General features: G+C 38.0%; 1 protein-coding gene across 1 annotated transcript; it reads right to left on the minus strand.

The window, feature by feature from the left end:
- Positions 1-846: 846 nt before the first annotated feature.
- LOC142616064 (wall-associated receptor kinase 2-like) lies at positions 847-9,528 on the minus strand. Its single transcript, XM_075788953.1, has 4 exons — positions 8,727-9,528; positions 4,109-4,213; positions 3,102-3,266; positions 847-2,051 (listed from the first exon to the last, which is right to left on the minus strand). The coding sequence occupies exons 1-4, from the start codon at positions 9,481-9,483 to the stop codon at positions 847-849; spliced, it is 2,232 nt and encodes a 743-aa protein (XP_075645068.1). The 5' UTR covers positions 9,484-9,528.
- Positions 9,529-12,569: the final 3,041 nt, after the last annotated feature.

Here is a 12,569-nt window from a genome sequence, read left to right on the forward strand (position 1 = left end):
ATTGGATAATTGAAAGTGGCAAAGGAGAAAGGGAGGCGTTGAAGCAAATCATTTTTTTTTTTCCATTATAATAAATGATAATCAATTAAAAGATTATACGGCAACCTTATAATAATTAAATAGTTGATGTGGAATTTGACACTTTAGTTGTCACATCAATTTGTAAATGTCACATCACTATTCCATTAGCTCCATAAACAATAATACTAACAGTATTTTAAAAAAAAAAAACTAATAATGCTCAATTTTGAAACTTTTTTTTTTTGAGAGAGAGTTTCAATCTATGGCGTCCGCTCCTGATGATAACTCTTTATCATCAGACTAAGACACCAACCAGTTTTTGGTGTAAGTAGGGATTGAATCTCAGATCTCTTATTCAACTATCAGAGACTTTACCAGATGAGCTAGTTGAAACCCACCTCAATTTTGAAAATTAAGGGACCAGTAATGCCCACTTGAAACTTGAGAGACTAATTACACTCACAAGGTAAACTTTAGGAACTAATAGTGTCGTTTCACCAAAATATAAAGTATTAAAGAGTAGTACTTAATTACTTATCATTATGTTAGGAGAAAAAAAGTTAAAAAAGAAAAGATTTTTATTTTATTTTAATTATTTATTATTATTTCCAAAAAAGTTGTACGAATAAAAATGAAAAGAAAAAAAAATGGACATCACTTAGGGACATCAATATCTATAGAAAGTAGTATTATTATTAGGGACAAAAACAATATTTTAGGAAAAAGCTCTTAAAAAAAGAAAAAGAGAATGATAAAAAAGAAGGAAAAATGGGCACAAGAAAGTACACATTACAATTCGACATTTATTAAAGATACATTATCAAGCTAAGACCATCTCCCATCATCTAAGTCAAATATTACATGGTCTCTCACACTATCATACACATTAGTACTTTTATTGCTAGCATTATATTTGTAAGAATCCGATGTCTCCTCGAGTAAGAATTTGGCTTCTTCTGAGTTGGAATCAACATTGATCCATGAATGCATCGCCATCTTTCTTAAACAATCCAATTCGGTTGCTACTTCCTTCATAGTAGGCCGATCTTCCCCTTTCAATCGTAAGCACCTCTTTGCAAGATTTGCCACTTCCTTTAATTGCTCTGCCTTTCCTTCTTTCGCTATATGTTTTTCAAGAATTTCAAACAATCTATTATCCTTCAAATAAGATAAAAAACGTATAGCTAGACTTCTTTCCTCCTCTGGCTTATCAAATGAAAGAGCCTTTTCTCCCGTTAATAACTCTACGAGGACCACTCCAAAGCTATAAACATCACTTTTCTCTGTCAATTGACTTGTTTGCATGAATTCAGGATCCAAGTATCCCAAAGTTCCTTGCATCATTGTAGCTAATTGTGTTTGGTCTCGTGGAACTAATCTTGAAGCTCCAAAATCTGATACCTTTGCTGTGTGAGTACTATCCAACAATATGTTTGAAGACTTAACATCTCTATGGATTATTGGTGGAGAAGCTGCAAAGTGCAAATATGATAATGCTTCTGCAGTTTCTGCAGCTATGCTAAGACGAATTTCCCATGATACAATGGATGCCTTGTTTTTGTGATGAATGTACTCAAAAAGAGTACCATTGGGTATGAATTCGTAGACTAGTAAAGGAACTTGTGTCTCCAAACAACAACCTAATAGTTTAACTACATTCCTATGGTTAATTTGGGAAAGTACAACTACCTCATTAATGAATTGCTCAATTTGGCTTTCATCAACTGTTTTGGACTTCTTGATGGCCACAATCCTATTATTTGGCAAAAGTCCCTTATAAACTGTAGCAAACCCTCCTCGACCAATAATTAAAGTTTCATCATAATTGTTGGTAGCCTTTTTCAATTCTTCTGTAGTGAAGATTTTGGCTGTTGCAGTTGAATTTTCTGGTTTGGAGAGTTTTTGTTGTAAAATTAAACCCCCATTCTGTTCAAAGAACCTTTGTCTAAGCTTGATTAGCTTTCTTTGCTTAACCATCAAGTACAGCCAAGAGCTAAAGACAAGCATAACTATGAAGCTTATGCCAACACCTACACTTGAAAGAAATAGAATATTAGTATTTTTTGCTTATATATCGAGTACAACTTCGAGCAACTGAGAATCAAAATGATGAAGCTTATGAGATCAAGTACATTTGAAAGAAATAAAACATTATTAATGGACTCTATAATCTATACCATTCTTAGAGAAAATGGGTCATTATTTTGCAATTTTGAATACAATTTTGCAACGAGTCATTATTTATATAGAAAATGGGCTTTTAACTCGCAATCTAGTGCAAATTCCTGAAGCATAGCCTATAAGGGCCGACTCAATAGGTGATGCAATTGATGCAATTGCCTAAGGCCCCCAAATAAAAGAATGCCTCCACTTGTAAAATATATATATATATATATATAATATTTATTTATATATTTTAATTTAAAAAAATTTAAGCACTTTTATTGGTTAATAAAATGCATTAAAAAGGCTTCATTATATCCTAAATTATTTCACTGCACAATTGATTGATGGGACACATTTTCACTATGATAAGACCCTTTTTTGCCCCTCTCCTGCTTCATTACACAAGCCATTGATGGGAGTGGGACACATTTATTTATTTCACTGCACAAGCCGGCCTTGGTTTTTAGTCATAGGACAGGTTGGGAAAATATTAATACAAAATATTGATACAAAATTTTGCCTTGGACCCTTTTCTGCTATCATGGGACACATTTTTTGCTTTTACACTTAGCCATAAGAGTACAGGTTGGACACTTAGTTTTTTTAAATTAAAATTAATATAATCTTATTTAAGGTCTACTATGTCACAAGAAAGATTAAGTGAATTAGCTATATTATCAATTAAAAAAGAAATGTTAGAGGAACTTAAATACAAAAACTTAATTCGTAATGTTCAATATCAAAAAGCAAGAAAAATAGATTTTAAATAAAAAATTCAATATATATTATTTAATTAATATTTAAATATAAAAAGACCCTACTTAAAATTTTCACCTAAGGTCCCAAAGTTGTTGAGTTGGCCCTAAGCATAGCAATCCAAATGTGCGAGGGCGCAATACAGTAGGTATACTTACCAACCAAAAGTTTAACTTGTAGTGATGATTGACTGGCAACGCAGACTCCTGCACTTTGGTCCAAATGGTACCCCTTGATACAAACACACGTAAATTTTCCTGGTTTGTTAATACACTCTTGTCCCAAGTGGTTGCAGTTATTGCGGTTTTCACATTCGTTAATGTCTGTAGATATAAAAGTCCATCGTTAAGTAACTTGAAAGCACTATAATTAATCAAAATCAATGGCATATTCAAGATCGTGATCTTTTTTCTTAAACAAAAAGTAAAATTATTCTTTTATGCTATGTTTGGAAGTTTGGAGGGAGAGAAGAGTAGAGGAGAAGAGAGTAGAGGGGAATAGTTATCCTCCACTTTGTTTAAATGTTTCTAAAATTAGGTAAGGGAGAGATGAATAATTAGTCTTTTCATAATTTGTAATTTTGTTAATATGATAAGGATAAATTTGGTAATTCATTTGGTCAAGTATTTTTATGTTTTACTTTCCCTCCAAATCTCTCCAATTTAAGGGAATTAAAAATTAAGGGTTAGAACTAATTAAAACCCCTCCAAACTTTCCAAATCCGTCCCCCTCATCCCTTAAAAAGAGTTCCTATTTTTGTGTTCTATAATTTATAAGTTATACACTCTAACTCTTGACCTACTTTCAATTCAGGTCATTAAATTTCCAAAAAAAAAAAAACATTTCAACCCCTGCATAGTAATATATTTTTAATTTAATCATTTTGTCAATTTCTATCCTTGGTTTTAAAAAGCAATACGGTCAAAGAACCATTTTTGGTCTTGATTTTTGGTTGAATCGGCCTATCCGGTCTGATTTTTTAAAACTATGGCTCTATCCAATCATGTCAATGGTTTTAATATTTTTCAAGTTTCAAAGTACTGGAAAACAAAAAAACAAAAAACAAAACAAAATTATTATAACTTTTACCTTATTATAATAATTATTATTTTTGAAAAATTAATTTAGATAGGGGATGGTAGATAGTAGATACATAAATTAATACCTTGGCAACCATTAGGGAGGTATGGGTTCCCATCGTAACCGTCCTTGCACTTGCAACGATACCCAGACCCATCTTCGGAATTTTGGCATGAGCTATTATCTCCACTGATGATTCCGAAAATATCACCAGTGAGTTGCAAGCGCTCCTCAAACGAAAGCAATATCTGCAAAGAGAGAACAAAGGACCTAGAAGAGAGCACCGGTGTGGTGTCGGCCGAATACCCTCCGAAGGTCAAGTTAGAATATTGTTCCTTTAACCCTAGAGTGCCAGAGTTAAGAATATAATGCGTACCTTCGTACCTAGGGTTTCTGGGGTATTTATATTGAGTAGCTACGATTTGGGAATCGGAGTATACCACTGCCTTCCTGGCCCCAGCCGCTATTGCAAGCTCCAATCCCGCCATCAAGGCCTCATACTCCGCTTCATTATTCGTAGTAGGGAACTCCAGACGGATCATACATTCAATCTTATCTCCTTCTGGGGTATGGAGTACAACTCCGACTCCTCCCGCATGCTTATTGGAGGATCCGTCTGTGTGAATTCTCCATGTGGGCTTCTCTGCTGCCCCCTGCTCCTCATGTGTAGTGAACTCCGCAATAAAGTCTGCCAATATTTGTCCTTTCACAGATGTTCGTGGCTGGTATTGGATATCGTACTCGCTTAGCTCGATAGCCCACAAGGCCATCCGTCTGGCGGCTTCAGGATTGTTCATTGCTCTCCGCAATGGCTGATCCGTCAGGACTATTATTGCGTGTGCTTGAAAATACGGTTTCGCCGGCCGCGCTAAGCGCGAAGACGAGTTTCTCCATCCGTGGGTACCTTTCCTTTCGCGCCTCGTAGCCGCCCGGCTTACAAAGTAGACGGGCTTCTCGTACCTTCCTTTCTTCTCTAATGAGAGCCGCACTTACCGCCGCCGCCGATGAGACAAGGTACAGAATAATTCCTCCCCGGTGTAGACGGCTAAGCAATGGGGCGGGCAGAGGTATGCCTTCAACTCTTCAAATGCCCTTTCGGCATTCGTCCGTCCATTCGAAAGATCTCCTTAACCGTCCTAAAGAAAGGGAGACACTTGTCCGTTGCTCTTGATACAAACCTATTCAAGGTCGCTATCTTCCCCGCCAGCTTTGCACTTCCTTCACCGTCCTTGGAGGAGATAGATCCATTATTGCTTTCACTTTCTGGGTTGACCTCAATGCCCCGCCGGGACACCATGAACCCTAAGAACTTTCCAAAGAAGCATTCGAATGCGCATTTGCTTGGGTTCACTTCATTTTGTACGTTCGAAGAGTGTCGAAAGTCTCCCGGAGGTCCCTCGCATGATCCGACGCCTTTACGCTTTTTACCAACATGTCATCTACGTAGACTTGGACGTTCCGGCCAATCTGGTGCTCGAACATCTTGTTCATTAATCGTTGGTATGTGGCTCCTGCATTCTTGAGCCCGAATGGCATCACCTTGTAGCAAAAAAGCCCTTGACTCGTCACAAATGATGTCTTCTCTTGATTTGTCTTCTCCAACTTAATCTGGTTGTACCCCGAGAAGGCGTCCATGAAGCTCAACAACTCATGTTTTGCGGTTGAGTCGACTAAGGCGTCAATCCGTGGGAGCGGGTAACTGTCTTTAGGGCATGCTTTGTTTAGATCCGTGAAATCAACGCACATTCTCCACTTCCCATTTGACTTTTTGACCATTACCACGTTCGCCAGCCAGTCTGGGTAGTACACCTCTCGTATGAAGTCCGCTTCTCGTAGCTTCTGCACTTCCTCTGCTGCGGCTCGATCCCGCTCAGGAGCAAACACGCGTTTCTTTTGTCGAACTTGGGGGAAGGAAGGTGATACATTCAATTTATGAACTATGACAGCTAGATCTATTCTCGGCATGTCGTCATGGCTCCATGCGAACACATCTTGGTTTTCTTTAAGGAACATTAGAAGCGCATGTCGAATCGGTTGGTCGACCGAGGTTCCTATCCTGGTGGTTCGATCAGGCCTTGAATCATCTAGTTGGACTTCTTCCAATGTCTCCACGGGTTCTGCCACTATTCTCTGTTCTTCGATGCTCATTGTCTGTACATGGTCATCCATCTCCATCATGGCCACGTAGCATTCCCGTGCAGTTACTTGATTTCCGCGTAGTTCTCCAACCCCATGTTCAGTGGGAAACTTGATCATCAGATGGTAGGTTGAAGTGATGGCTTTCCATGCGTTGAGTGTAGGACGTCCGAGTATGGCGTTGTATGCTGAGGAGCAATCAACCACTAGAAAGGAGATATTTTTAGTTATCTGTTGTGGGTAGTCTCCCACCGTCACCGCCAATGTGACGGATCCTAAAGGATGGACCCGGGTTCCCCCAAAGCCAACGAGGGGCGCGGACGCCGGGATCAAGCGCTCCTTTGCAATCCCCATCTGCTGGAACGCCGGATAGTAAAGGATGTCTGCTGAGCTCCCGTTGTCTACTAGAACTCGGTGGACGTTGAAGTCTCCTACCTGTATACTAACCACAAGCGCGTCGTCATGGGGGTGGTGAAGGCGCCGGGCCTTGTCTTCAAAAAACTCGATACTGGAGTCGTTCCGCCGTATTCTTTCCAATGAAGGTCCCGTCGACTGGACACTTTGCACCGTCCGTAAATAAGTCTTTCTGGCCTTCTTGGACGATCCTACTAAAGCGTTGCCCCCCATTATCATCCGTATGTCTGCTACCGGTGGTCTGGGACTCTCGTTTTCCCGTCTAGGATTCTACTCCTGGGGCTGATCAGTTCTTTCCTTCCTCACGAACCTTTGCAACCTTCCCTGCCTTATAAGGGCTTCAATCTGTTGTTTCAAGTCATAACAGTCCGTCGTATCATGGCCGTGGTCACGGTGAAAGCGGCAATATCTATCTCTTGGCCTCTTGTTCGGATCTCCCTTCAATTTACCCGGGAATGTCAAGCTTCCTTCATCTTTGATTTGCATAAGCACTTGGTCAATTGGGGCTATGAGGGGGGTGAAACTTGTAAACCTCCCTGAAGGTGGTTTGGGTCTCCGGTCTTCTCGTCGATCTCTGGTTCTAACCGCTTTTCGTCCGTTATCTGGTTTCATATCTTCCTCTCTCTCCCTTTTCTTTAGTTTATAGTCGTCTCTGGCCAGCAAGGCATCCTCCGCGTTCATATATTTCGTCGCCCTGTAATAGACATCGGACATAGTCTTTGGGTCATTCTTACATAGGGAAAATAAGAACTTACCCTCTTGTAACCCGTTTGTGAATGCTGCCACAAGTGTCTTGTCGTCTACCTCGTCTATCGAGAGGGATTCCTTATTGAAGCGGGCTATATAAGACCTCAATGTCTCACCTTCTCGTTGTTTAATTCCCAGTATACACGCAATAGACCTCTTGTGTCGATGACTTCCAATGAAGTGTGATACAAACTGCGCACCTAATTCCTTAAAAGTGCCGATGGAATTAGGCGTCAACTTGCTGTACCAATCCCTCGTTGTGCCCTTTCAAAGTGCGAGGAAAGCCCCGCACATGATTTCGTCCGGTACACCCCGAAGATGCATTAGTGTTTTGAAAGACCTGTGTGATCCAACGGTCCTTGGATCCGTCATAGTTTTCCACATGGGGGATTTTGTTCTTTGAAGGGTCGGGGGATGAATTCACCAACGCCGTGAATGGTGAATCTGTTCGATGGACTAAGTCGTCCAGACATCGGATACCCGTCCCTATGGCGTTCATCATGGCATCCATACGTTCCCTCATCTCCCGCATCTCGTGGCTACGTGAGTCGGCACAGCGCGTCTAAAGCAAGTGGTGGATTGGTTTCTTGTCGCTCGGTCTAGCCGGAGCGTTGCCGCCTCGGTCTTTCCGCGTTCCTTCCTTCGGCTAGCGCCCTCCCCGATCTTCCCGTGGTGCACTCGATGTGCGTTATTTGCCGCAACTGTTCTTCCAAATCATGATTCTGCTTAGTGAGGCGCTCAACCGCCGCCGCAAGCGTTTGGACCTGCCTTTCCAAAGCGGTGGCGCGTGGTTCGTCGCCTTGATTGTTGTTCGTCGCCATCGATCGGGTGAGTGCCATGCAACTCTTTGTCTCAGGGATAGAGCGAGGCTAAAAATAATCAGAAGATTTTCTTCCTCGTTTTTCCCACAGACGGCGCCAACTGATGATTCCGAAAATATCACCAGTGAGTTGCAAGCGCTCCTCAAACGAAAGCAATATCTGCAAAGAGAGAACAAAGGACCTAGAAGAGAGCACCGGTGTGGTGTCGGCCGAATACCCTCCGAATGTCAAGTTAGAATATTGTTCCTTTAACCCTAGAGTGCCAGAGTTAAGAATATAATGCGTACCTTCGTACCTAGGGTTTCTGGGGTATTTATATTGAGTAGAAGTACCTTTTTTTTAGGATACAACTTCCTTCTCAAGCTCCTTTCCATATAAGAGTCTTCCCAAACGTGTGTCGCAAGAAGTCCAAGTACACGTTTGCGTGATAAAGAAAAGCCTTATTTCGAAATATATCAAACGACATGCCACGTGGAGTCCACGATTAATTTATACAAGACGGATATTCGGCAACATTCAACCGTCATAGCTGAGTCACTTATGGTGTCTATCCGTCCTCATCATCTCCGTCCCTTTACTATTTTTATATGTAATTCGATTTGTTCTCTACATCATTACATGTCTCATTACCGATGGCCCAATCAAGAACCATTGGCATCATTTGTTGGTCCCGTAGAGTGCGAAGGGAATCAATGGAGAAATCGAACGTGTTTTGTTTGCTGATAAACGCATACCCACAAGGATTGAAATTCTCTACTATTGTGTGATTCTGAGAACTATGGGATTTCATAGTAACGTTTTTCAACCCTTTGGGAATATCTACTTCACAACACCCAACACCAGTGCAATACCCATTGACCATGAACCTAGTGCTTTCACACATGGACCTGCAGCCGGTGGTGAATCTTTCATTTTGCTGGTAACCGTTAAGGTTTGCCCAAGTGTCGCAACCAACGACCACAAACTTGTTTTGGGTGCTAGAGACGGTGAAATTGAGTGGCGAATGGAGCGACGGCTTCTTCGAGTCAACCATCGCACCCTTTTTATAACAATCAAAGGCTATATCCATCAGGGTGTCAATCTGGCCATGAAGGGAAATGTTTTTAACAATTGTGTGTTTAGGGATGAATGGTTCGGAGGAGTTGGTACAATTGACGAAAAAATTATGATCTAGGTAACAACCTTCTCTTAGGCCAAATGGATATGGAATTTTCATATCTCCACACCTGTCAGAGCAGTTTGGCCGCGCTATAGGATAAGTAAATCCTACAACTGCGACTGCAAATTCAGATAAAATCATACCAACGCAAGTGATTCGTATAAGAGTCTCAAGGAAACCCATATCCCCCAATATTTCCCAAGGAGAGGAGGTAGGATTATTGTGTTTGTGCACGAAAAACTTTGCATAGATGTTGGACTTTTTATAGCCATATGGAAAGCAGCCCGGTCAAGTCTGACGTTTGTTCAATTTCATATATATATATATATATATATACTTTTTTTTTTCTTTTCTTTTGAGTTTGACTCTCACCTACTATGCTTCATCGGCTTCAAACTTCGCAATGAAGGGATATGTTCTATTTTTCTCTTGTTAACGCTATCTTTGGGTTCATCTTAAATGATTTTATTTTTGGTGATTTTGAGTGCTCTTTTCTCTCATTGAGGTTGATAATATAAGTGCAGATAAGTCTAGTTACGTGCCTGAAAAACTCAAATTCCGAATATTTTATGTTCTAAATTGGGTTTGGGTCGCAACGTCTTAAGGTTAGTTTATGTTTATACAAAATTACAAACAATTATGAAAAAAAAAATTTATTTGAGAAGAATAAAAAAGTCAGATTATACGAGTATTTTGTCTGGTCGATTTGGGCCAGAAACACAAATGAGGCTACTGCTTCCCGAATCATATAGGAAAAATATTTCTTTTCAAATTGATAGAATCCAGTGGTCGAATTTCATAATGGATGAGTCTTTACATGTGAAATGGATGCTAATCGGGTAGTGGATACCCTATCCAACCCGACCCAAAGTTTTCAGCTTTTACCCTACCCAATAGAAAATTCGGGTATTAAGTATGGGTATTTCCTACACCTAAATTTGACGGGTTAGGTATGGGTATTACTTGACCTGACTTGTTAGGACTTTTAAATAATAATAAAATAACTTATTTTTTTTCCACATAATGAGTTGGTAAAGTCAATATTAGAAACCTAGTAGGGTTGGTCGAGTGGTTGGGCACTCAGTTTCAAAGTGGCTGTCTTGAATTTGACTAGGAGCTCCCTAGTTCAAGTCCGAGCACTAACACTTTAAAAAAACTCCCTATGCTAGCGATTTATGGGAAACCCAAAAAAAAAGTCAATATTAGTTGATTGTGATACCTTTTAAAAGTTAATGGGACTTTAAACAATAAATTGCTTGTCTTATTAGTTTTATTAAAATATATATTTCCTTATAAAAGGTTTTGTTCTCAAACTCATTTTAATCCTTATATTTGGGAATTGTTATTTATACTGATTATATATTACCAAGATTAAGAAGTTTAACCTTCAAAAAAAAAAAAAATAGTAAGCCTAATTAACTTTTATTTATTTATTTAATTTATTTTTTATATAAGATAGAAATTTTACTCTAACCTAATCTAATTATATATGTGTGTAAATTTCTCCCGTAAACTTGAACTCCGACTTTTGCCCCTCACACCTCATAAACACTTATACTTGTGAAATGACCATCGCACTAAGAGTATGCGGTGGTAAGTCTAAGTAACTATTTAACATTGATTAGATTTTTTTTTTTTTTTATTTTGGAAAGCACATTGTCAAAGCAATAAATAGATGAAAGTTATTTGTAATATTTAATCTCATTTTAAACATGACTTTTAAATCGGATTCTCACAATTTTTTTTTTTTTGGGTTTGTGAGTAAAATCTAAGATTTCTTTCATACTAGTCCAAAATTATGTACAGTTTACTTTTTGATACAGGTTTACTAGTTTGACAGTTCAATTGTCGATTCAGCATATTTTGATAACTATGATTAATGTAGATTTGGTGCTATTTGATGAGAAGATAAGTTATGGAATCAAATAATGAAATTTATTTTAGGTATTTTAAATGCACTATACCATTAAGTATTATCACTAGCAGCTCTACATGCAAGTTATGGTAGTCATAGGATCACCTTGACTTGCAAAAAAGGGCATATATACACTTACCATAAAAAAAAATTATATATTAAAATAACCTATTGTGACCACCTAAATGTTTACTCTCCTTAGTAACTCGACTCACAATTGTAGCAAATATTTAAGTTACCGCTTTATTAGATTTTATATAATTTAAATTTCTTGATGATCACCCTAATAAAAATTCATAGAGCCACCACTAAGTCTTATTCTAAAAAGCTATTGGCTTCTCACAGTTTTTTTTTTTTGGCAAGTCCAAGATTTCTTTCATATTGGCCTAAAATTATGTACAGTTTACTGGTTAGACAGTTCAATCATTGATACGGCATATTCGGATAACTATCATTAATTTAGATTTGGTGCTACTTGATGAGAAGATAAGTTATGAAGTCAAATAATATTTATAGTGTTCGCTCTTGATGATAGTTTCTTATCATCAAATCAAGACACCAATCGGTTTTTGGTGCAGGCGGGAATCGAACCCCAAATCTCTTATTCAACCATCAGAGACTTTACCAATTGAGCTAACTGGAACCCACATTTTAGGTCTTTAAATACATTGAATTTTCTTTTTCCTTAATTAAGTTATGTCTTTTTTTTTGTTCTAAAATTGGTAGGATAACGTTATTCATGCAAGGATTTGAAAAGTTTTTATTGGTCATTTTAGAGATATTATAAGATAAGGATAAGTATATAAAATTAAGTATTTTGGAGTTGTAAACACCAAGAATACCAAAATCTAACCAAAGAGTTCCTTTAGCTCCAAAATGCTAAAATTAAATCTGAAGAATTTTTTCTTTTGTTGAAATTTTAAACCCTAAATATGTTTGTGTTTTAATTCTCGTAAAGTTTTAGCTTTTTTGGTTATATTTTTTAAGAAATTCCATGTGGCAACTTATTTGACATAAAAATAATATTTTAATATGATCGTTAGATGAAATAACTGATTTTTACTAAGCACATGCCATCAAGTAAATTAAAACAATACTGGTTTTGGAATACACAAGTCTCACCAATTTCCTTAGCACAACGGATGAAAAATAACATCAAAATTAAATTTGACGCTCTGTTTTTTGTGTACTCTCAACACAATATAAGTTCACAACTATACAAAACCAAATCATTTTGCATTTTTTTCCATAACAAAAGGAAAGAGGAAAAAGAAAACAATGAAATTATTTTTTTATTATTCTAGTTTATCTTTTTTTATTCTTTTTTAAGTATATTTCATTGAATCATATTGAA

The sequence above is a fragment of the Castanea sativa genome, chromosome 11, assembly GCF_040712315.1.
Source record: "Castanea sativa cultivar Marrone di Chiusa Pesio chromosome 11, ASM4071231v1".
In the NCBI taxonomy this organism is placed as follows: domain Eukaryota; kingdom Viridiplantae; phylum Streptophyta; class Magnoliopsida; order Fagales; family Fagaceae; genus Castanea; species Castanea sativa.